We start from the raw sequence: 26,416 nt of genomic DNA on the forward strand, positions 1-26,416 counted from the left end.
TTTCCCTATTCTTAAGCCTTCTTTCATACTCAGCTGACCTCTCCCTCCAGAGCCCCCTAATTTAGGAGAAGAGTCATATAGGTAGGAGTTGGAAGAAAAGGGGAAGGAAAGGGTGTTCAATTCCATGTTATTTTAGACTTCCTCTTCCCCCTTGACAAAGTTAGTCTCTTTAGATGGGTATTTTTTGCAGTAATTCCCAGTTGTGGTTTTTTTACTCTCTCTCTCTCTTCTGTAGTCTAGAAGTCAGGTTTACTAAAGAAGGCAGAGTCTGTGATTTAAATTATCTCAGCTCTCCCTGGCTCAGAATAAGGACAATCTTCAGATCACGGGTGGGTATTTTGAGATCCTTGGGAATTGTGGATTGTGCTATTCCAAATAGTCTCACTCTCTGCTCTTAATATGAGGTGCTTATGCAAATCAGTAAAACTGACATTTCCAAGATCTTACTAAAATGTTATAAATATCTGGAAGAACCAAAATACTCTGGGGACTTGAAGGGGTCCTGTGATCTCAGGGGAGGAACTACTACTCTGTTTCAGTAGCCAATAATTTAAAGAACATCACCAAGCATCCTAAAGATCCTTTCAGAATTGTCCGATTTGTTGTAAAAGTCATTCTTAGTCTTTGAATATGTGATATTTAGGGACCATTTGATAGAATAGTGTTTCTAATTATCATTGTGGGTTTTTTAAAATATGAAATTTATGGATGGTGTCCCAACCAATGATGAATTTGATAAACTAGAATTAATATATAAGCTAACCAAGATATCCTTAGTTCTTCCAAAATTTTGTGCCTTATAGAGCAAAGTTTAAAGGATGATGGAAGTTCACTTGGTCAGCTTGCAAAAGTGAAAGATGACTTCACTTTTAAGACAGTGAAGGTAAGTTTGGAAATTTTTTCAAATTATACTAAATTGGCTACCAAAACGTCCACTATTAAGCCCTGCACAGTCTCAGGGTTGTGTTTGCTCTTGGGAGACCAAGTAGCTTTTCTTGCATAAGCATGGATTGAAGCCAGAGATGGAGTGTACTCCTCATGAGAAAATAAGATGCCCAGAGGTTGTCAGACTTCAACTCTGCAGCCTGATTAAAGCACTGTGGAGTACTCCATGCCCTGTTTCACATTTCCTAATGTTAATAGTTATGACAACAGCACCACAAACAGTTACCATTTATTCCCTGCTTACAACATGACAGGCACTTTGCATGATTAATTTTTACAACTCTGTGAGGTAGGCATTAATCATTTTGAGCTATGTTGTGCTGAACCATGAAAAAATCGAGGCTTAGAAAAAAATTCACTAATGCAATGCAACTAATAAAATACAGATGGTGTTCTTAACCATTATACTAAGCTGCCCTATTACTTATATAATATTTACTGCTCTGTACAAACAAGTTTTTAGAGACCTGTTTCTTGAAAGATTGGCTGGTCCCTTTCTCTGCCATACTAAGTTGCTATTTACTATTGATTGTCTATTGTAAAATCTCATTATCTTCAGATTACCAGTTAGGTGACCATAGTTTAACTTGAAATACAGTCAATCCTCATTATTCACAGATTCAGTATTTTCTAATTTGCCTATCTGCTAAAATTTACTATAACTCCAAAATTGATACTCATGGCTCATTTGTGAACATCACAGAGCACAGAAAAATTTAAGTTGCCTAAATTCCCAGCTGAGTTGGACAAGAAATGCTCTTTTTATTTCTACCCTCATACTGTAAACAAGGGTCCTTTCCATGGTCTATTTATTGTCACATTTTTTTTTCATTTTTATGCTTTTCATTGGTGATTTCATTATTTGAAATGGCCTCTAATTATAGAGCTGAAATGCTGTTTAGTATTCCTAAATGTAAGAAGGCTGTGATGTGCTTTATGGAGAAAATAAATGTGTTCCATAAGCTTCGGTCAAGCATGAGTTTTATAGCCATTAGCTATGAGTTCAAGGGTAGCGAATTTACCGTATATACTAAATAATGTGTCCTTAAATATAAACACACATTAAACAAAGTAATGTGTGGATCCTTTGGCAAAAATGTTGTGACCCAAGGCCCACAGGAACCTATCACTGTATTTCCTGTTGGAGCAATACTTCAGTATTTGCTAATTCAGTATTTGAAGCCACTTTATAGATGAGTTCCAGTGCTATGAGTAATGATCATTGGCTGTACATACAATAAAGGGTAACTGTTACACATGCTTACTCTTGCCATTACTCTCCTTTTCATTTCCTGTTGCCTTTTTCCTGTTTGCTGAGCACTCTTCTCTGATAATTGTGTTCAGACTTCCTATCTGGTCTTCCATTTATTGTTGCTTTTCTCAGTACGTGAAAAACACCTGGCTGAATAAGAATGTGATATTACTTGTATTGTTTCTGAACTTACATGATTATGTGATGCTCTTTCTTTAGTTAATTTTACTGTCAGAAGCTGAGGACAGGCTAAACCTCCTTGTGTCAGAGGTGGAGCCTCCAGACCATAAGAACCTTTCTCAGTGTTCTGCTGGTGAGTTGGAGATTGTGGTGGAGGCCAGGCTTCAGCTGGCTGCAATTGCCCTGCAGAGACATAGGGCAGCATACAGGTGAGTCTTTTCAGGCACAGAAGAGAATTTCTTCCTCACCCTAATTTGTCAAATATACCTTATTTTATGTGCATTTTATAAATTCCATATTAATAGCGCTTACTTGTGTTTTATTTTTCAGGGAAGCTTTCATATAGTATTACCCTTAAAATGACAGTTCTGGGGCACCTGGGTGGCTCAGTGGTTAAGGCCTCTGCCTTCGGCTCAGGTCATGATCTCAGGGTCCTGGGATCGAGTGCCGCATCGGGCTCTCTGCTCAGCAGGGAGCCTGCCTCCTCCTCCTGTCTCTCTCTGCCTGCCTCTCTGCCTACTTGTGATCTGTCAAATTAAAAAAAAATGACAATTCTAAACAAAATGATTGCTTTATTAAAGCATACAGCTAGGATGTTTTATATAGAGAATGAACAAACTAACAGAGCTTTGCTTTTAAATTTTATTTATTTATATATTTATTTTTTATTTTTAAATTTTAACTCCAGTATAGTTAATATTAAAAACAAGCTCTATTATTAGAAAGTAACATTTTCTGAACTATATTTTGCTGAACCATTTAAGAAACAGTTTTGGGTGGATGATATTTAAATGTTATGCAATTGTTAGTGTCAGAACTTTCATTTGACTTGTTCATTGATTCATTCATTTACCCAATAAGTATCCATTAACTACTTCATTGTTAGGCTCTGATCTAGACACCGAGGATATAACAATGAATAGAATATAGTTCCTCTATCCAAATGATGAAAGATATATAAACAATTAAGTGGGATAATAAAAAAAATGTATAGACCTATATTTTCAAGAACTTCTCATATCATTTGCAGTAAATACCTCTGTCATGAGGCCCTCTGACATTTCAGTAATGATTCTTTGAATAATGCACAAGTTTATTATCTTACCATTCATTAGTTCATTCAAAAAAATAATTTTGGGGACCTACAATATGCTAGCCACTATTCTAAGTTCTTGAGATATATCAATATCCCAATACTGGATAGATACTATATAGAAAAATATTTAACAATATTGAAAACAATCATGCTCTCATGGAGTTTTTAAGAGGTAATAAAGGTTGACAGTAAACTGTGAACTTAATAAGTAAGTAAATTACATAGTGTGGTCAAAAATGATACATGATAGGGAGATGTGAGGAGTAGAGATGGGGGAGAAAGAGGAGCCATCATTTTAGTATTGTGTGGTTATAATATAGGGTATGACTCCAATTTGATGTTCAATGGCTGAGAGATTTTAAGCCCCACCACTCCCCTTTCTGCCCCACATCTGAGCAGGCAGATAAGAAAATCCAGCTGCTTTCTTTGTGAGAAAAAGGAGAAGACTGCCTGTAGCTTTTGCAAAGGGAAAATCAATTCAGCAGAAATCTCACTTTGCTCTGATTAGAAACATACAACCATCTCATCAGTGTGAACCTTGACTGAAGTCCATCCCATGATTAACCACATCTAAATTTGATTTCATGCTAGAGCAGTATAGATTTTTGGACATTTATAAATTTTTGTAGTTTCTGAACAGGGATGAAAATCCATATAGTCCATTTCGGAGCAGTGACTCTCAAAATGTGGTCTGCAGATTTCTAGGGGTGTCTCCAAGACCCTTTCAGGGGAACTGTAAAGTCAGAACTATTTTATAACAAAACTAAGATGTCATTCACCGTCTTCATTGTTTTGTTATTTGCACTGATGCTGCAAGAGCAACAGTAGTAAAACTTCTGGCATCCCACTGTGAATCACAGTAGTGGCACCAAACCATTCTAGTTGTCATTGAATCCTTTACTGCCCCACACTTGCAATTTAAAAAAAAAAAAAAAAAAAAAAGCCAGAGCATCTGGGTGGCTCAGTCATTTAAGTGTCTAACTCTTGGTCTCACCTTAGGTCTTGATCTCAGGGTTGTGAGTTCAAGCCGTGCACTGAGCTCCACACTGGGCTTAGAACCTACTTTAAAGAAAGAGAAAAAGAAAAAAAAAAAAAGCCTTGTTTCCCTTAAGAATGCCTTAGATGAACCAATAGAATCTGTTACATTTATAAATTCCTATCCTTAAATTTATTTTTAATATTCTGTGGAAATATTAAATGGGAAATACACCTCAAGCATCTTTGCTGCATATCAAAGTCTGGTAGTTGTGTTGGGGAAGAAGACATACGTGACTGAAATGAGAGCTGAACAAGCAGTTTGTTTCATGGAACACCGTTTTTATTTGAAAAAGCAGCTGACAAACTGGTTTTTCAGACTTGGGTGTTTGACAGGCATTTTATTGAAAATGAGCAAAATGAACATGGCACTTCTAGGAAAACAACAAATACTATTTGTTGCTAATGATAAAATCTGAATAGGGAAATGAGAATTTTGGAAAATTTCTATTTGTCACCATGAGCTTGACAGTTTTCTAATGCTTATATTTTTCTGATGAGATTGGTGGTAATTAATATTAACAAGCATCACTTTTTAAAATTGTATAAAGAAATGTTTCAACATTAAGAGGATTTGGGTAACTCAGGGAGTTATAATACTTTACAAATCACCAGTGGATAATGTTCCAAAATCCTGGTTAACAAGGTAGACCAATAGGTTGTAATGTAAGAGAGGAGGAAATTTCATCAGCATGTGCTATTAACTTTCACATTGTAAGAAGCTTTTAAAAAACTATCACTTTGGGTGCCTGGGTGGCTCAGTGGGTTAAAGCCTCTGCCTTCAGCTCAGGTCATGATACCGGGGTCCTGAGATGGAGCCCCACATCGGGCTCTCTGCTCAGTGGGGAGCCTGCTTCCCTCTCTCTCTGCCTGCTTCTCTGCCTACTTGTGATCTGTCTGTCAAATAAATAAATAAAATCTTAAAAAAAAAAAAAAACTATCACTTGTCACATTTTGGTATAGTATCAAAAATATTCACAATTATTTTAAAAAGATATGAAAATACTCTTCATATTTCTAACAGCTATCTCTGTGAGGCCTAGCCTTCTTCATATACGTCAGTCAAAACAATATGTCACAACAGACTGTAGAAGTAGATATGAAAGTCTTCTATTAAGTAGATTTTCTCTTATTTAGCCAGACATTAAAGAGATTTGCAAAAATGCAAAATAATGGCATTCTTCTATCTTTGTTGTTTTTGGGAAATATAGATGTTTTCATAAAAATACATTATGATATGACCATTAATGGGTTTATTTTTATTTTAAAATTAATTAATAGTAACAGTTAAAGTTCTAATGTGGTAAATATTGATGGAACTCTGGGGATTCTCAATAATTTCTAAGGGTATAAATGAGTGCTGAGATAAAAAAAGCTTGAGACCACTGATTTAAAGTATTATATTTGCAGCTATCTTTAAGAATACAGTGGTAGTTGATTGATGGTAAATGGGCTTAGCATAATAATGTACCATTTTCCCTTTTGAAGTTTGAAGAGAAGGAATTTTACTAGGTGATTTCCTTATTTTTTATTTATTTTTATTTTTTATAAACATATATTTTTATCCCCAGGGGTACAGGTCTGTGAATCGCCAGGTTTACACACTTCATAGCACTCACCATAGCACATACCCTCCCCAATGTCCATAACCCCACCTCTCCAGTCCCCCTCCCCCCATCAACCCTCAGTTTGTTTTGTGAGATTAAGAATCACTTATGGTTTGTCTCCCTCCCGATCCCATCTTGTTTCATTTACTCTTCTCCACTAGGTGATTTCTTAATAGAAAATATATGCTTTGTGTATATACATGTAAATACAATGTCTTTCTCTCTATATATAAAATATATGACTATATGATTTCCTATAGAAGAATATAGAACTCTTTTCTTCAAACTATTTTAGAGAGCAACAGCAGCCCTAGAAAATATTTCTTTTTGTTTATCTTCCTTCTTTCCCCAGCCCTCCACATGTCTTACACCCATGGAAGACATGAGTGAAGGAAGAAGGAAACAAGGAAACAAGAAACTAAAAATCACAAAATGGCCACAGAAAGGAATGTCATTATAGAGCTTTAATTTGAAAACCAGATAGACATATGCAAATAATGTGCAAGTATATCAGAATCGCTCCTATTTTAAATACATGAACCTGGCCCTTGGGACAAAACCTGCAAAAACTTTGATGTTATTGCCTTTTTGCAGTGGAGTTGTCATTTGGGGAAGCCTACTGTTAAGATGAATGAGTTTTTCTTATGTGAACTTTACCCCCCACGAGCTTCTGTTTGGGCACTGCTGAGAGTGTTGGACAGTCCCTTTCCCAAATGATGGTTAGCTTGACATTTTATGATACTTCTAATAAAATTATGTGTCAAGGAAATTGAAAGGCACATTCCCTAGGGTGACAGGTAGAGTGAGCTGCATGGATTTTATGAGAACAAACTGACCATTTTTGTCATGAATGTTAATAAGAAATAAATGGGATCAAAGTTATTCCAACTGTATTTCTACTTATTTTAGGGATGCCTCTCAGAGTCCTATCTTTTTTTTTTTAATAAGTTCCTTTCTGTTCTCCTTTATATTTAATTTATTGTCTAAATGGGATAACATTTGAGCCTTTTAATTTTGTGTCAGAATGAAACCTCCTTCCTTGGGGATTCTAAAGTGTTTATAGTGAGTAATCCTCCTACACTTTCTGTCCCTCTGGTGGAGAGCAGAAACTAGAAATTTTCCATTGTGCACCTATGTGGCACCAGGAGGATTAGGACATACTAGCATGTTTATATTTTATTCATTAAGTTTTTGGGTTAGCAAGATTCCAAACCTCATACCTCATTTCTCTTAAAGTCAGAATTTAGCCTTCAGAACCAGAAGGATGGGGTGGGCACCACATCCTTCTTCCCGGGCCCTCTTGGATCCTTCCTGTGCTAGCCTCTGAAGCTGCACAGGAAACAGAAGGCCTTCGAAACCAGTGTGTACATTTGAGTAGCGGGGAAGGGTGTCAGGGAGACGAAATTGCATTCCCATATACGTACTCAATTCATGTTACATCTTTTGTTGTTTTCTTGCTGTTTGTTTAGTTTTATTTAAATAAAAACCAGTAAGGTTATATAATCACAAATCATACCTTAGAAAACATTCTAAAAATATCTAAACCATTTTAATGACTCCGCAGAATCTTGGGAATTTAAAATTCAATAATTGCAGGAAGCTTTATATTCTAGTTAATAACATAGAAAAAAATCAGCTTGGTTCCCTCCATAAGCCCTGGCCTACTCAATACACAAAATGAGAACTGCTAGTGTGCCCTGAGCATCATCTAGCTGCTAAACATTCCTATGTTCTAAGCACACCCCATTCTTTAGGTCAACTCCGTGAGGGCAGTGACTATATCTGCAACCCTTAGATTTGTTCTTTGCCCATAGGAGAACAAGTGGCAAAGTAAATACCTCATTTAATCTTTAGAATGATTCCATTTCATGAAGTCTGCAAAGTAGAATGCCAAGCAAAAGGCAGTCAAGGGGACAGAGAGGTCCTTTGTGTTGATAAAAGATGTAGTCAACAATTACTATGAAGCCACCATAAACATGGCACCAAGTAACACTATACCAAAACAAAACCAAAATTGTTAGACCTGTGGAAAGACAGAGGCCATGCTGTCAGCAACAGTGAAGTGTACAGGCTCAGGGGCCAGTTGCCTGGGTTCTAATCCTGCCTCTTCTTTCTAGCTGTGTCACCTTAGGCAAGTCACTTAACATTTCTGTCTCCATTTCCTGATCTGATTATCAAGTAATGATGACACTAGTATCTACCTTGTAGGTTTGTGGTGCAGATTCTGTAAATTAATTCACACAAAGCACTTAACACAGTAACTGACAGGTCGTAAACACTCAGTAAATGCCAGTTATTGTTTTTTTAAAGGATTGTAGAAAGAAAAAAAAAAGAAAATCTCTGTGGACAGAGTATGTGTGTTAGCATAGTGTTTTCAGCTTTTAATACAAAATGTAGACAAAATAGAAGAGGGTTTAAAAATGTAATTTAAAAGTTGAGCATATGTACACACTCTGGGAACCTACGAACACTGTACCTTCTCACAAGCATCCGTGGACACGTATGAAGCTGATCATATACTTGGCCAGAAAACTTTGTAACTGACCCATAGGACCACAGTCCAGGGACATGGGAGGCCTCTGGAACATATATGGAGGGAGGTGGTAGGATCTGATTTACCTCTTCATGAGGTCGTTGTGGCCACTGTGTGGAGAAAGGACCACAGGAACAAGAACCAGAGCAGGAGGCTGGTCAGGAAGCTCCCATTCGTGCAGCCTGGCAATGATGGTAGCTTGGATGAAGGTGCTAGCACTGAAGGAGGGGAGGAGCTGCTGGCTGGTACCCATATGTTGAAGGTCAAGCTGACAGAACTTGTTGATGGATTGAACATAGAGCATGAATCAGTGAGGGAGAAGTGGTGATTCTGGACTCTGCCTCTGGGATGGAAGACAAGGAAAAGGGGCAGGTTTGGTGTAGGAGGCAAAAGCCAGAGGACCTGCTTTTAACCTATTCTGTCAGTTTCCTAGGGCTACCATAACAAAGCACCAAAAACTGGGTGGCTTTGAACAACGGAATTTTACTGTCTCATGATCCTGAAATCAGTGCTCCAAGATCACAGTGTCAGCAGGGCCAGGTTCTGTCTGAAGGCTCTAGAGGAGAAGCTTTCCTTGCTTCTTGTACCTTCCGGTATTTGCCCATAATCCTTTGCATTCCTTGGCTTGTAAAGGCACCACTCCAGTCATGTGACTGTCTTTTCCCTGTGTGTTTTTATGTCACCTTTCCTTTGTGTATATCTGTCTCTCTGTTCAAGTTTTCCCTTATTATACAAACAGCAGTCATATTGGAATAGTGTCCACCCTAATGACCTCATTTGAACTTGATTATTTCAGATTACCACCATTTTGGGGTCCTGAGGGTTAGGACATCAACATACCTTTTTTTTTTTTTTTTTAGGTTTTATTTCATTGTTTATTTGGGAGCGATAAAGAGAGAAATAATGCATCTGAATGGGGGAAGGGGCACAGGTAGAGGGAGAGAATGAATCTCAGGCAGACTTCCCACTGAGCACAGAGCTCAGCATGGGGCTCAGTCTTTAGTCCCTGGGTTTATGACCTGAGTCAAAATCAAGAGTCAGACACTTAACCAACTGAGCTACCCAGGCACCCCTGTTCCTCCTTTTCTTTCTTTTTTTTTTTTTTGGAGAGGACTCAGTTCAACTCTTAACACCTGTTAAATGTACTTGTCTATTAACTATCCAAGTGGGGACTTAGGTAGATAGGTATATTGTCCATTTGGCTTTTGCTCAGTCTTTCCATGTTATAAAATATTGCTACAGAGCATCTTCAGGTATATGGATTGTTCCGCGTTTTGGTTTCATTTTGGAATAGATTTTTAAAAGAACTCGGAATATATATTATTAAGATATTTTGAAGAAGTGCGACATCAGTTATAAATTGGTTTAAAGTGCAGACAAACTTTTATGTATGGTGCAACAGGAAGTCAGAAGAATTCCCATCTCCAAGGTTCTGTTTTCTTTGTTTAGTACATTTGCCTTTGGTACTTCTAGATGCCGATTAAGCAATAATTTAGTGTAAGAGTTTCCAAGTGTATAGCTTTAAATAACAAAGTTCTATAACCTTGAAAGGTGGAGAACCACACTATGATACATATGAAATGTATATGTGTTCATTTTATTAGTGAGATTGTCAGTACTAATAAGATTTAAAATATATTCTCTACTTTAGTGCTGCAATAGTATTTTCTACGCTTAGACTTCTCCAGGATTCAAAACTTTTTAAAAAGAAGGGAGTACAGGATGACACAGAGAATTCCATCTCTCCAAGAGCTTCTGTATGTATGAATTTAATGTTTCTCTACAGTACTTACTATATAATAACTGTTGACATGGAATCAGACAGGAAATTGTCTGATTATGTGGATGAAATAAAGGGGTAAAGTAGAAAAAACAATGAGTTCAGAGTAAAAAGGTAAGTGTTGTAGCCCCATTTATGCTCTTCATTTAGTGGTGTACTTAGGCAAGTCCCTTAAACTTTAAAATTTTTTTAATTAAAAATTTAATTTTTCATTTAAATCTCTTTGGGAACTGATGGAATTTGGATGTAATAATCACTAAGGTCCTCCACTATTCTAGATCACTCCAGTATTCTAGATCTGATTTGTTTAGCAAATAAAGTTGTTTCACTTTATTTGGCTCTTCATTTCACTTTTGAATTTATTACTTTGGTATCACCAGTATGACACCTGCATTATTTCCTACCTTGGATTTCTCTAGGTAGATTTTTCCACATTTAAGCCCTGAAGTCTGTTTGACAACTGGTGTCACGAATTCTTTGACATTTTATTGGACTTTGATAAGACCAAGTAATTTAATAATAAAGGGTTGTTTAGGATTAAAACATAAAGATTCATCACAAAGAATCCTTGCTCATTATTTTAAGCTTTACTAATAAAATTGCTAATATCTAGTGTCATTACAAATAAGCAAAACTAATTATCCTAAATAGAAACTCATTTCTTACTATATTAAAAGCAATAAAAATGCTAAAAAGCAAGCTAATTCAAAAATTGACTTAGAGGCATGGTTGCTAGTTGGAGGCTATTTTGCCTCCCAGGGGTTATTAGGCAACATCTGGAGACATTTCAGTTGTTGCAAGTAGAGAGAATGCTCCTGCCATCTAGTGTGTGGAGGTCAGGGATGTTACTAAACATACAATGCCCAGGACAGTCCTCCAGGGCTACCCATAGCACTGAGGCTGGAAATCCTGATTCAGATTAAGTGTGACATGGCTCTGCAGTAGTCACAGGAACTTTAGGCACCGAGAGATTAAGGTATGTGGATAGGCGTTTTGTCCTGAATTGCTAATCTAAATCCTTGATTCCTGGAGTACTTGGTGTGTCCATTTCTAGTCACTGTCCATCCTTGAGGCTTCTGTTCACTTCTTACTCTGCAGTGTGGCTCACCCTCCTCTTCTGTGCTTCCTACCTGTCTCCCCACATTCCAGTCTCCAAGTCCTGATGGCTGCTCCTTGATTATTAGGTGTTGCCAATTGGTTGGAGCTCTCAGAGGTGCATAGCGGGAACTTCCTAGAACAAATGGGCATTGTTCTAGATGATTTTAAAGCTTCTAAATATCTAAAATTGATCCCCTACCCCAACTTGGGAAAACCTCCCTTTGTCATTCCCTCTCAGACACTTTGGACATTGGTCACTCCTTTGTAAAGTACAGTAATGAAGATGGGAAATCATTTATAATACATGTTTGGAACATGAGCAACATACAGCAATGAATTAAGATGTGGGGGCTCTAAGTTCAGAAGGACACAAGTTTGAATCCCACTTCTGCCAAAACGTAATGGAGTTAAAGCAAATATTTAATTTCCTAGGTCTCCATTCTCACATCTGTAAAACAGAAGTAAGAATAACTCCTCTTTGGCTTTTTGGGAGAATCAAATAAGATAATGTGTATAAAGTATTTGGCATAGTGCCTGGAACATAATACGTATTCCATAAATATTAGCCACTGTTATTTATTATTTTTCAACCATTAAGATAATGTTTATAAAATTTTTGAAGACATAGACACCACTGGTAATATAATTTGCAATGAAAAATTCAGAGCGCAAAACTATTTTCTATAATGGGTATAGAAAGAAAAAGAAAAGTTGAAAATCGGTGTGCCAAATGTTAATAGAGGATGGTGGGATTGTGAATGGTTTTTTAAATTTTGTGTATACACTTCTTATGTTACAGAATGTGCAAGACAGATTTCCAAAATTAAAAATTTAATAGTATTAAATGATATCAGATGTTTCTCTTAACTTACATTTAGCATGAGGCTAGACCTTTAACATTATTAAATGGCAAGATAACCATCATTTTCATGTTGTTTAGGCTACTGAAAATAAAGATGAGAATGAATTTTTAGATCCCGTTTCCCTAAATTCTCGAGAATATTTCAACATTCATCTCTGGTTGAGGTGCCGCTTAGCACTGGTGACTGCTTTTGTTGCACAGATTCATGGCATTGGAATCGTGACAGGTACAAATATCCTATTTTCTTAGTCCAAGTTTTCATAAAAATTAATTTTACTCAGGTAATGGAGGTTTTATTGAGATCCATTTTATTACTAACATTTTCTAACTTTTATAGCTTGATCTGTTTCCAGAATAAAAAATTGATGTCATTAACCAAGAATAATCATGTCTGTAGTCCCTTGAATCACTGATGTGTGGCATATATGTTTCTGATGTATGGAGAGCAGGTGAGGCGATTTCAAAATGCTGACATGCAGTTCTTCTTGTCATTGAGGGAGGCAGCATAGCGTAGGGTTCCTGAGCACAGACTTTGGCTCCAGGTACTTGATCTGGGTTCAAATGTTTGGTCCACCACTTTCTCCCTGTGTGATCTTGGCCAAGTCCCTTAATCCCCCTATGCCTCAGTTTCCTCCTTGGCAAAAATGGAAATAATTTTACCTACTTCTTAGGGTTATTGGCAGTCTTAATTGGGTTAAATTTATAAAGTTTTAGATGATAGCCTGGCACATACACATGTTAGTTCTTACAGCGATTAATAATTCTCTATTTGGAAATCTACCTGTCCACCCATCTCTGTCCATCTTCCACATTAATTTTTTTTTCATGTAGCATCATTACTTTTGCAGCACTGCGTTACCCTAAAGTACTTTTTCCCAAATTGCAACACATTTATTTTTCATGTTTTGTGTAGAGTCTGTTTTCCAACTTTATATCTTCCTATTCTTCTATATTATACAATATTCCTGTGATGGATGGATATTGGGGGTGTTATGCATATGTAAATTTGCTTTCCTAGGGTATTTTAGATAACTGCATTTATTTACTTTAGAAAACGATATGATAGATTACGTCAGCCTCATCAATGAAGTGTGTGAGGAGGCAAAAAGTGCAGGCGACAGGGAGCTACAGGCTGAGTTCTTGATGCAAGCTGTAATCATTGGCCTACAAGAAAAGCATCTAAAGACAGACATCATAACCAAGCTTCAGGTAGGAAAGAAACCTCTTTCACATCGATAGTTACCTAATGATTCTGATTAGAGCAAAAGGAGAGAATTTTAAATTCCCTTAGGTGCTGAATGCATAACAGTTTGGCCAGCTCTTGTTTCAGTGAATTGGAAATGGGACTATCAAAAGGAATAATTTTATTTTAATAGGCGATAATACATTTGCTAGAAGAAAGTGAATTTATTTCTCCTCGATCTCATTTAACCCTGGTGAGAAGCATGCTTTTATTGGATGACTTAACAAAAGCTGAGAAATTCAAGGAAACTTCTTTAAAAACAGAAAAACTACATTTGTTGATTCAGTCTCACAACATTCTTATTGAACAGGTGAGCATGCTTTTGTATCCTCAAGACCTAGAAACTTATTTCTGTGTCTTCTTATTCTAAACCACATTAGCTAGTTACTAACTACAGTGTTCCTTTTACAGATGCTGACTTTTGGAGAAACAATTGAATTTCCTTTATCAAACACTGACTATGCAAGTCCATTACAGCCTTTGAAAAATATCTATCTTCCTCATGTCATGTTATTGGCCAAAACCAAAATGAGAATTGGTAAGAACATTTAAACACATATTACACTCAAGTCACTGATGAAAAGTTTTTATTTTCAGGCAGGTTGTCAGAGGAGTACCTTCAAATGGGATAATATTTATGAATACCAGGCTTCATTTATTTTAACAAATAGTTTTTGATTATTTACCATGTGCCAGACTCTGTGTGGGGTCCTAGGAAGTTACTGGAGATTAAAAGGATATAGTCCCTGGTCTTAGTGTGGGAGACAGAAATAAGCAAGTAAACATACCATATGGAGAAGGGCATATTATATTATAAATATTGTATGAAAACTTTTAACATTTATGAAATGTTTTTAGAATTTTATAAACATTTATAAAATTTAATAAGATAAATATTGTATAAGATAAAATGTTTATTTGATAACTACGAGACAGAAAATCAGTGAGGATAAAGAAGGCTTATATATAGTAATGAATTATATATAGGTATGTAATTATAAATTGTCAGTTTTATGAAAGATGTGGATGAATTCTGCTGATAAAGAATAATGAAGGGAGGGGGGCCTATTTAGATAGAGTCACTGGGGAAGAGCTCTCTGGGGAAGTGGTATTTAACCCTAAACCTTAAATTGCAAGTGACTAGTTCTGCACGGTGGAGGCAGAGAGAGCCTTGAGTGGTAGGTTCTGAGATTCGGATGAGCGTGACCTATTCTAGAACTGTGGGAGACCAATACAGCCTGATCAGAGTGGACTAGGGACCACCTCATGGGAGGAGGTGAGCTGGGATGGTTTATGTTTCAGATTACCCTGGCTGCTGGCTGAAGACTAGATTATAGGGTAGCCTGGAACCAACCGCAAGTGGACCTCATGGGAGTTGTTGGAGCAGGAAACCAGAGGCATACAGCTCTTGGGAACCAAGGTGGAGCCATCTGGAGCTGTCCTTCTCAGGAGCTGACAGATCGTTTCAGTCTTTCTCTAGGACACAGTCTCTGGGCTTTGACTCAAGGCTTGCCTCCCTCTACCTCCCCAGCTTTTGCCCAGCTGAAGAGGGCAGAAAATCTCTGTGTTCTAACCCTATATTAATCATGCCTCTTTCATTTCTGTATTTCTGATGCTTTGACATATAGGGCTATGCTGATCAGGGAGGGACTTCCCAAGGCTAGCGGTTTCCTAGAAATTAGCAAACCGCTATCCTCTAAGCATGCCTTTTACATGCGAACTGTTCCAGAACCCATCCTCTGAACCTTTTTTGGACGCCCTTATTGTCCTTTCTGGGTTCTGACATGCTGAGCCACTATTTTTCTGCCCTAATCACCCTGGGGACAGGTAACAGACTCCTAGCAGAGCCCACTGAAATTATTCAAACTCATTAATCCTAAACCTGTTTGGCCTGCTTACCCTAACCTAATCATCCCCTCCTACAAAATTCAGAATAAAGGTTCTTATCCACATTTTCCCCTTGCTCCCTCCACCTCCTGACTGACTTTTTTGCTTTTCTATGTGGTGTAGTGTGCCCCATCCTCTAGGAAGTGTAACAGTCTTTTCAGTGGTGGTTGTCACTGGGCCTGTTCCCCTCATCACGCCTGAACATTAAAAAAACCTGCATTTTAAAACATTGCCCTTCACCTCCTGGGGCCCATTTGCCTCCTGTACCAGGGGCTGCTCAGTTCAGGAGAGGCTGATGATTGGACCAGAACAGAAAAGAGAGGGCAACAGAGGTGTGGCCAAACCATCGTCTGTCCAGAATCTTCTCCCAAATGTCCTTTCTGCTGCACATTCCCCTCATTATTATTGATCATTATTATTATAAGATTTTTCATCATCATCATCAGATAGGAATTTTGCTATTTTGGGTAAATCGCATCACCTCTACATTGTTGAAATTCGAGTGGCCTAGCTGATCTCTAGAATTCCTTCCAGCAATCTGATCACTGGAGAGCTATTTTTGTGCATTTCTAGTCCACGATTTGTTATATTATCAGTATATTCAATTGCCACAAGAGCTTAAAATACAGATTGTGTTAAATTGTACAGATTGTGTTAAATCAAATATATTCTCTGCTTTCATGACTCCCTAATCTTGAAGATGTGTCACCACTCAGTGACAATAGTGCCACCGTTTTTTAGACTCATTTGAGGCAGAACAGCTTGCTTTCTGTTATATTATATTAAATACAGACTTAAAAAACAAAACCAAAAGCAGATTTTCTGTCAAAACAACATCAGTTTCACAACTTCTTTTTCACAGAGTTGATGTTTATTGGAAACAGGAGCACTTCAATATTATGAAGCATGAAATCATCTGATTTGATGCTTTCTCGACAGTTTTCCTTTATAGTGAGCCTATATATTGCATCACAAGAATATAGCCACTTAAATAATTGTTTTTTTTTTTTGTGAAAGCCTCTGACAGAAAAAGTCATTTTGAAATTGTTTTTATAAAACCCAAAATAAACATCATGGTTATTTGAGATCATTTTCCCCCTTAATGACAAAACCTTGAGCTTTCCCATAATGAAAACATGGATTACTGATTGATTGTATAATAGGTGTGAAAAAAGCTGCAAGAATGATGCTTGGGAGTGGGGATATAAGAGGGAGCCATCTCTGCCCTCAGAGAGCGTGTTATCAAGCTAAGGAAACAGAGAAAGAAAACTGTTGGTAGTTTCTGTAACAGGTCTCTTCCTAATTTTCACAAAAATCTAGAAGACAAATCTAGAAGTATTTTTAGTATATATTAATACTTTATTATATATATAGTATATTTTTCCATATATAGTACCTATATATATATGTATATATATATATATATATACATACCTGCTTAAATTACATGAAGATACTTGATATTATTGTCTTATATTAATAAAAAGCTATAGTATAATTTGAAACAAGAAGTGAGACACATAAAAATGGGAGCTGTGTTGAAATATGAAGTTGTATTGGACGGATGATGTTAGCATATCCTTGCCTGGGATCTACTCACAATTGGTCACTGTTGGGATGAAGAACATGGACTCTGGAGAAAGATTTCTGGTCCATTTTCCTTGAGCAGGTCACTTTAACTCCTCTGGGCTTCAGTTTCCTCTCTCATAAAATGTGGTTCAGAAAAGTACTAATCTCACTGGCTTATTGTGGGATGAATGAGTGTGTACCCTTGTTTGAAGGGCATCTAGTTCGTTCTAACAGCATTGTAGGTACTAGTGATTCTCACTGCTCCATGGCTGACCTCCTTGCTCTCCTAGGAGCACTCTGGAAGCAAGGCTCAGTTTCTTCATCTCCATCTTCTTTGCAGCATGCCACCAACCTGCCTTGTCCAGAGTCAGGACTCTGTAACATCTCCCTGGAAAAGAGCGAGAGAAAGAGGGAGAGATACACTTTTTGCACCATCTTTCCTTTCATTCCTCAACTAAAAATTTATAAAAAGTTCTTGGTTTCTTGAAAACTCTTTACAGGGTATAGCATTTTGGAATTGAAACATTTCAGAACCCAAAGAGACCTTACATCTTTTTTGTTCTTACATCTTTTTAGTTCTGTTGCCTCATTTTTCAGAGGAAGACACTCAAGACCCCGAGACATGTTGGGATTTGTTCAAGGCCTCAAATGACACGGTAGTGCTGGTGACCAGCTCAGACCCAGCACTTCAGCTGGAACCCAGTAGCTATATCAGTCTGTAGTCCTGCACTACCTTCCTGTTTATATTTCTCCACTGTGCTGTTCAACTTTCCTCTCAATGAGTATTTCCCCCACTGCCTTCTACTCTTTATCCCAACATTTTCCTTTTTTAAAATTACCAAAAGACAAGGTGATCATCAGCGGCCAGCCCCAATGGCCAAATTTTCTGGGAAGCCTTCCCTAGCCTTTCTGGGGTCTGGGCGAAGGCCCCTGCAACCTGCCACCACATCGTCCTGTGCTTTCCCTGCCACACAGTTGAGCACACCGTATTTTAACTGCCACTCAGGCCATTCTCATTTGCCATTGAACACTAAGCTCCACAGTCTGACTCTTGTCATCGTTTAGAGTGTGTGTCCTGGAGCCAGGCTTGCCTCAGTTCTGATTACAGCCCAGCTACTTACTAGTCACATGAATTTGGACAAATTACTTAAACCTCACTGTGCCACTGCTTTCTCCTCTGTAAAGGCAGTGTACTAATGAAATCCAGCCAGAGTTGGGAGGATTGCATGAGAAAATGCTTAAGTCCTTGGAGGGGTATCTGGATTGTAGGAAGCACTTAAGAAACCTGAGCTCTTATTTTTCTCTTTTCTCATTGTTTTCCAATGCCTCCATATTATCCAGCACTCAGAAAATATATGCTAAATAGCTATCTGTCTGTCTGTCTGTGAGGGTACACAGATTAAATCTAATGCCTCTTCAACAATACAACAGTCCTTCATTATGTTAAGTGATGATGGGACCACACAAGAAGCCCTTATTCACATGGCTTTTGCCATCTAGTTGCAGTGACAAAATATGCATAGCGAGCAACCACTAATAGAGCTGAAAAGAAACAAAATTACTGCCTATTAATATATGCAAATTTTTATTGGGAACAATATAAAACTTCATAAAATTTCCAGATGTTTCCCTGCTAACAACCTCATCTTAGGAACACAGTTGTTTTGTAGAACGTAATGAAATTTTAAGAACTGAAAGAGACTTGAGAAATTATCCTTCATTTTAAAAATGAGAAAATGTCAAAATTTATCAAAGATAAAGTTGCTTTATCTTTACCAAAGAAAAGTTACAACTACGGTTGTAGTGCATTGAAATATTTGGGTACTGAATTTTAAGAAAACATTTCTTAGATGCTAAAAAGCAAAGACTAGCAGAGTTCTTAACAGAACTGATGGTGAGAAAAGTCCGAGTATCTTGGAGGCTTATTATGAACAACCTATTCCTTATAGGACATACAGTGGCCAAACAAGTATATTATACCAGTAAAAAGAAGGATCCCTCAAAGTGGTTCCCTGCCCTTCATCTTTCTGAAGTAGCACTGAAGCTCTGTCAGGTATCAGCAACAGAAGAACGTGAGGTAGAAGCTGAAATTCTTTTTCAGAAAGGTAAGATGTACTTGTGGTCAGAACTACGATAACGTTTAGGGAATTTTTTTTTTCCTATTAGGGATAGATTTCTTGAAAACCTGGTCAGTGACTATAAAAAAATACAGGTTTTACACAGGGCTTAGTGATGCAAAGACATTGATACCCCTGCCAGACTCAGTTTGGGATAAAGAGAACACTGCTCATTTTAAGTTTATATCAAGAAAGGGAAAAAAAAGTACTGCCTCTTAGTTTTTTTTATAATTGTAATTGACCCTCAGGCAAAATTTCATGTTTGACTCAAAAATGTCCTCGTCAGCCATTTAGCTACAAATAATGTTTCTTAAATAATTCTTAAATAATGGAAGACATCTTTTATGCATAATTTCATTCCTTAGGTAGGCATTTTAGTTAATTTCTATAAAAGATACATACCCATTTAAATTAAATAGCTATATTTATAAGTTACATACAATACATGTTTGTATAATATGGTCATATAATTTTATTGTGGCTGTTTTGGCCATGAGAAGAGTGATGATGATGATTGCTATCATTTGTTGATCATCAATTAGATGAAAGGCACTGTAGTTGTCAATGTTTAACATCTCATACTGCTAATTCTTACAATAGCTCTACAGGACAGGCATGGCTAATCCTAGCTGACAGCTGAGGAAAATGAGGTACAGTCTGGCTGAGTAACTTTCTCTAAGTCAGCAGCTTCTAAATGATAGCCAGATGTGAACTTAACACCGGGAGGCTCTGTGCCCTATGTGCAGCCCTTCACATGCTGCATGAAAACTGTGAATCCTTTTCATATTGATAAAAGATTCCCTTTCTTGCCCTTCTGGCTACAGAAGTGCCATTCCAGTGAAGGCTGTGGCTCACCATTAGGTCTGAGAGCTGTGTGAGCCCTAAAGCATTTGCATCATTTGCAATTGTTTTCAAGTGTTTGTTGACTTTTTAGGCTTTATTTTAACAGAATTGTTTTCTGTGATATCTGCAATACTAGACAGAGGAAAGAGGACATGGATGTAGACAAACGGAATTAGCCCTATAGAGGAAAGGAAAGTACAAAGGAAGGAAGTAGAAAAATAAGATGGTAGGAACATTTGTGTCTGGAAAGCCAAAGGAGGCTTTGACTCAGTGTTTCTCACTAAACACAGAGTGAGGCTGGAGGCTCCTGGGGAAGAGAGCAAAGGATCTTTCACTTTTAGCTGACCTTACTGCAAAAACAACAGACAGATGGGCAAAAGGAACAGCACGTCCAATTTTCTGAAGTTCTGGCATGAAATATTTATTCTGAAGTTCTAAATGATAGAAAAAGAAAAAACCATATATATATATATATATATATATATATATATTTTATTCTTTCAGGCAAAATAGAACGTCAAATATTGATGGAAGAGAAATCTCCAAGTTCACAACTTGGGAGTTTATTTGAAGCTATACAGCTAAGCTTGAGAAATGATCAAAACTCAGGGTAAAAAGAAAATCTTTCCATTATTATAACTATATGTGTTTTGATTTAAGCCCTATGTTTTCGTAGTACATTGAACATTCAAGGCTGGGATGACTGGGAGACCCCCTTCCCACCACAGGGCTCATTCACTGGGGTTCATTGTCCAGCAGGTTTACTGACTTCCTTTTCAAGATCGTTGACCTTGGCTCTGACCAAGGCTTGTTTTTACAGTGGTGGTTGATGATGGCAGTTATCACGGTGGCATACTAGACTGTGAATTTACTTCTAGTCTTTACTCACACCAATCTCCTGTCTATCCCAGGATTCTAGCAGACTCCCATGGATGTGAAATTGTATCTAGAAAGGATCTGTGTGGATGTTCACTCTGTCAGCAGGACCAGGGCTGGCCAACTTAATTCTATACAAAAATCATCTTAAGAATGGGTATACGCCAGTATTATTACAACTACGCTGACTTAAATGGCCCCAACTGACAGGTTGGATGTGAATACACAGACCTAATCCATACCAAATCACTGCTTTCTGCATGACTCTGTGTGTCTCTTTCCACTTTAGTGTAGGAGGATAGAAAGAGAGGTCTGGTTTGCAAGGCAGGTTCCTTAAGACCTGATTTTCACTTCTTTAGTGCGGGACTATTTGTGTGTGGACTATTCTAGAATGGTCTTGATGCTGGGCTTCAGAGAGTGTTGCCAGCACAGGACAAGGTTGAATGTCTCTTCAATATCTTTCAGTTTCAGTAGGGAGGATGGTATTGGTGTCTATGCCAACAGTGCTATGAAATGAAGGTGTGAGTCTGGGGGACAGGTACTAGTGTTGTCTATTTTTACCTTTTATTAGCTCAGAAATTGTGGAAAATGATGCAAAATGATTATGAATGGTGAAACTACTTAATAAGTACAATGTTACATCATTTTAGGTTGATAAGAGACTCCTACTTAGAAATGGCCCTATTATTTTTACATATGAGGAAGCCAAAAGCCAAACTTTCAACATCACCATTAACACTTAAGGTAATAAACTATTTTATTATAAATCTTAATTGTCTTTGAACTTGCTATTTTGGTAACTCTGTGCTAAAACTAATGAGATTGATTTTTCTGTATGACTTGGAGAAATTAATTTGCTACTTTATACTCACACTCATGTTTAAATACTTCTTTGGATACTTTATATAAGGCTCTGGAAATAGAGTCCATGTGGACATTTTTACCTGTTAAAATGTTATACATGAAATGTAGGTATGTGTAAATACTCTAAGTTATTCATATTAATCAGGAAATTATAAGAAATGATATATTGGTTAAGCAGATGGACAAAGAAGATTTTCATCAAGGATATGATGTACAAACAGATCACCTTTTGAAAGACTCATTCATTTATTCATCACATACCTACTGAATATCTACTGTGACCCAGACAATATTCTGGAAGGTTATGAAGTAGTGATTAAGACAAACTTAGTCTTTAATCTCATGGGGCTTACCTTTTAGTAGAGGGAGACAGACAATAAACCAGTGAAGGAAGAAGCAAGAGGAAGAAAGGTGGGAAGGAGGGAGGAAGGGAGGGGAGAGAAGGAAGGAGCGATGATTTAGGTGGTGAAATTGGGGATTAGGAAAGAACATGGGTCTGTGGGACTGTGAATGACTCTGTTGGGAAACATAAGGATCAAGGTGGGATTTGTTGGATGAGGAGAGTCGCAGAGGCACATCATTGGCATCATGCATCTGTTTAGAGCAGTCCTTCCAAACTGAGGGGCAGAAGCACCTCTGGGGATCCTGTGAAAATACAGAATCCAATTTGGTATGTTGATGTTGAGGTCTTGAGGTTTGATATTTCTAAGGAACTCCAGGTTAATACTGCTACTGCTGGTCTGGGGGCCACACTTGAATTCCAGGGATCTAGACTGAGGGAGATCCTGTGGGCAGGATGTGGGTGCATTGGAGATAGATGAGCCCAGTAAATCGTAGTTTTTACTTTTTAAATTTCAGTAGGCTTTTTATAAGTCATTGCAATTAAGTAAACCTTTGACCCAGCAAGAGATTTTTTTCAGAAAGGTTTGGTGTCAAATCTCTAATTTTTGAGACAGCATAGACATTGATTTAAACCTTTAGGCCAACAGGCTTTTAGTTAGTTGAATTATTCACATCGTAGCCACTTAGGTAGATATAGCAGCTATTATTTTATTTTATTTTTTATCAAAATGATTACATAGAAAAGTTACTTTTTATGGTGTGATAAACATGTTTATTTCTAGTAAGAGAAAATGAAAATCTTTGTTTCTATGGCAAGTAGCAATGCAAATTGATAGGATGCTAGGATAATAATATATCAACTTTTTGCTCTTTACTAGAGAAGTATTCATACTTAAGAACTTGAATAAGGTAGAATTTGAATGAAAAAATAATTCCATATAATATCACATTATTTTTGTATAATGTAATATAAATATTTTAGCAAGTCATACAATTAATAGAAACACAGAAAACAGCCAAAGGCAAATAAGAATTTATCCAGACACATTCAGCCATTGAAATTATCACATTAAAAGTTTGTCCTAATAAAGGCATGCTTTATAAACCCTTAAAAAAAACCCACTATTGCTTCACTTTTATGGAGAGTCCACAGAGCAAAGTGACCAGAACACTGGCTTGGGTTTGAATCCTAGCTTCACGACATACCAGCAGGATAATTGGGGCCTTTCTAAGCCTAATTTCCTCATCTGTGAGGTGGAGATGAGGATATTGTCCTCTTAGAGTAGGAGAATTAAACAAGATAATGGGCATGGCACATAAGTACTCAAAAAAGAGGTGTACCATTTTCTATCAATATGTGACTTTGGCTAAACATTCACATTTTATCTTTCTAGAGTCTTTTGTACATAGTAGGTGTTCAATAATTATTTTTTTTAGTTAAACGGAATTGACTATTTCATGAACATGTAGTCATTCATTAACCAAATACTTATTGAGTGCCTAATGTATGCCAGGCATGTTACTCTCTTTCCCTAAGAAGCACAGATGAGCAAGGGAGAGAAATAATTATATCAAAATCCAATGAGGACTATAATCAAGATATGTCAAAGTAGAGAAGTGGAATAAAGTGGGAACTAATTCTGTTTTGGGGGAATACTGGAGAAAGCTTCACAGATGAAATGAATTCTAAGGAATGACTAGATGTTTTCCAAGTAGTTAGGCAGGGGGAAAATAGTTCAAAGAAAGAGATTAGCAAGCACACATATTAAAAATAGATGTATTGAGGTGCAGTTTACATGCATGAAATTAAACTATTTTAAGAGCGCAGTTCACAGATGTTTGGTAACTTACAGAGCTGTGGAGCTAGCATCACCATCCAGTTTTAGAACACTCCCATATTCCAAGAAGATCCCTAGTGCCCATTCGCAATCATTTCCATTTCTACCCCTAGCCCCAAGCAACCACTAATTTGTTTTTTTACCTCTATAGATTGGCCTTTTCGGGGTATTTCCTATAATTGAATTTCATATAAATGGAATCATACAATATATAGTCTTCTGTGCCTGCCTTTTTCACTTAGTGTTATGTTCTTGAGGTTCACTTATGTTGTAACATGTAACAGAAGTTTGTTCCTTTTTATTGCTGAATAAAAAAGTAGTCCTTTATGGGGAGATGGAGAGGAGAAGGGAGTTGAGGGAAATTGGAAGGGGAGAGGAACCACGAGAGAGACTATGGACTCGGAAAAACAATCCGAGGTTTTGAAGGGGGGGTGGGAGGTTGGGGGAGCCAGGTGGTGGGTATTACAGAGGGCACATATTGCATGGAGCACTGGGTGTGGTGCATAAACAATGAATTCTGTTACACTGAAAAGAAAAAAAAAAGACAAATGGAAAAGAAAAGTAGTCCTTTTTTCAGATATACAGTATTTTTTTTTACCCATTCAGCAGCTGATGGATGGATATACGAATTGCTTCCAGTTTTTGGATATTTTGATTAATACTGCTTTGAACATTTATATACAAGTTCCTAAGTATATGTTTTCAGTAATCTTGGGTGTATATCTAAGAATGGGATTGCTGGATCATATGCTAACTCTCTGTTTAACCTTTTGATGATCTGTCAGATTGTTTTCCAAAGTGCCTGTGCCATTTTGTATTCCTTTGAGCAGTGAATAAGAGTTCCGTTTCTCCACAGCCTGGCCATCACTTGTTATTATCTCTATCATTGATTGTAGCCATCCAAGTTGTTATAAAGTGTATCTCATTGTAGCTATGGTGTGCACTTCCCAGCTGTCCAATGATACTGAGATCTTTTCATGTGCTTACTGATCATTTCTTTATCTTCTTTGGGGAAATGTTTATTCAGATATTTTGCCCATAACCTAAACTAAAATAGCTTTTTTATAATCACAAGATTTTTAAAATGTATATTCAAGATTCAAGTCCTTTATCAGATATTTGATTTGCAAATATATCCTCCAGTTGATGGCTTGTCTTTTCATGTTGTTAATAGTGTCTTTGGAGACAAAGTTTTAAATTTTAATGAATTCCAGTTTATCATTTTTCTTCTTTTATATATCATGCTTTTGTTGCATGTCTAAGAATTCTTTGCCTAACCCCAGGTGTTGAAGCTTTTCTTCTATGTTTTCCTTTAGAAGTTTTATAGTTGTAGCTTTTATGTTTATGTATGATCCATGAATTAACATTAGTGTAAAGTGTGCAAAGATCTAAATTCTTTTTTTTTGCACATAGCATCCAGTTTTCCCAATACCAGTTGTTCAAGAGACTGTCTTTTCTTCATTGAATTGCCTTGGTATACCATTGTCAAAAACTAATTGATCATAAATGTAAATGTTTATTCCTAGACTCCCAATCCTATTCCATTAATCTATAAGTCTATCTTAATAGGAATATCCACCCTCTTGGTTATTGTAGCTTTCAGTTAGCTTTGAAATTGGAAAGTACATGTCTTCCAACTATGTTCTTTCTTTCCAAAATCATTTTAGCTACTCTGAGTCCTTTGCATTTTCATATACATTTTAGTAGCTGCTTGTCAATTTCTGCAAAAAACTAACAGAATTTTGATAGGGATTGTGTTAAATCTATAAATCAATTTGGGGATAATAGCCATCTTAACAATATTGAATCTTCCAATTCATGAATATGAGCTGTCCCTTCATTTATTTAGATATTAATGTCTTTCATTAATGCTCTTTACTTTTCATTGTACAAATTTTGTACATTTTTGTTAAGCCTATTTCTATTGTGAGTGGAATATTTTCCCATTTTCAGATCACTTATTGATATGTGGAAATACAATTGATTTATGAATATTGAGTTTTGTGTCCTACAGCCTTGTTATGTACATTTATTAATTCTAGAGTTGTGTGTATGTGTGTGTCTTGGGATTTCCTAAATATAGGATCATGTCTTCTGCAAACAAATACAATTTTACTTCCTCATTTAGGATCTAGATTCATTTTCCTCTTTTTCTTGTTTGTTTGCATGAGTTAGAATCTCATATGCAGTGTTAAACACCTTCTCCATCTACAAAAAAAAAAAAATACCCTTTATGTTCTTCTGTCTACATTTTTCCATTCTGAACTCAAGCCCAACCTTCTTAATAAGGCCCCCCTCTCAATTCAAAATGAGCTTTCTTTTTAAAAAATGTTTGTGTCACTAATTGTTCTTACATTATAATTATTTAATATTATTATGTATCCTTCATTTAATGTCTGCTGGTCTTGTTTGCAGAATTTAAGTAAATTTCCCAAACTTACGTAGCCAG

General features: G+C 36.9%; 1 protein-coding gene across 2 annotated transcripts in view; it reads left to right on the forward strand.

Annotated features, from left to right (window-relative positions):
• The window catches only part of CFAP54 (cilia and flagella associated protein 54), a 317,324-nt gene that overhangs the window by 222,293 nt on the left and 68,615 nt on the right, over window positions 1-26,416 (forward strand). For both annotated transcript variants that reach the window (XM_032874281.1, XM_032874282.1), the window contains 10 exons: window positions 804-883; window positions 2,417-2,586; window positions 10,300-10,405; window positions 12,467-12,614; window positions 13,440-13,597; window positions 13,765-13,941; window positions 14,043-14,169; window positions 19,037-19,192; window positions 20,552-20,657; window positions 21,574-21,667. In XM_032874281.1, coding sequence (XP_032730172.1) covers window positions 804-883; window positions 2,417-2,586; window positions 10,300-10,405; window positions 12,467-12,614; window positions 13,440-13,597; window positions 13,765-13,941; window positions 14,043-14,169; window positions 19,037-19,192; window positions 20,552-20,657; window positions 21,574-21,667 — 1,322 coding nt within the window. The remainder of the gene's footprint in view (window positions 1-803; window positions 884-2,416; window positions 2,587-10,299; window positions 10,406-12,466; window positions 12,615-13,439; window positions 13,598-13,764; window positions 13,942-14,042; window positions 14,170-19,036; window positions 19,193-20,551; window positions 20,658-21,573; window positions 21,668-26,416) is intronic.

Source organism: Lontra canadensis, unplaced genomic scaffold, assembly GCF_010015895.1.
Source record: "Lontra canadensis isolate GAN:19392208 unplaced genomic scaffold, GSC_riverotter_1.0 scaffold52, whole genome shotgun sequence".
Lineage (NCBI taxonomy): Eukaryota > Metazoa > Chordata > Mammalia > Carnivora > Mustelidae > Lontra > Lontra canadensis.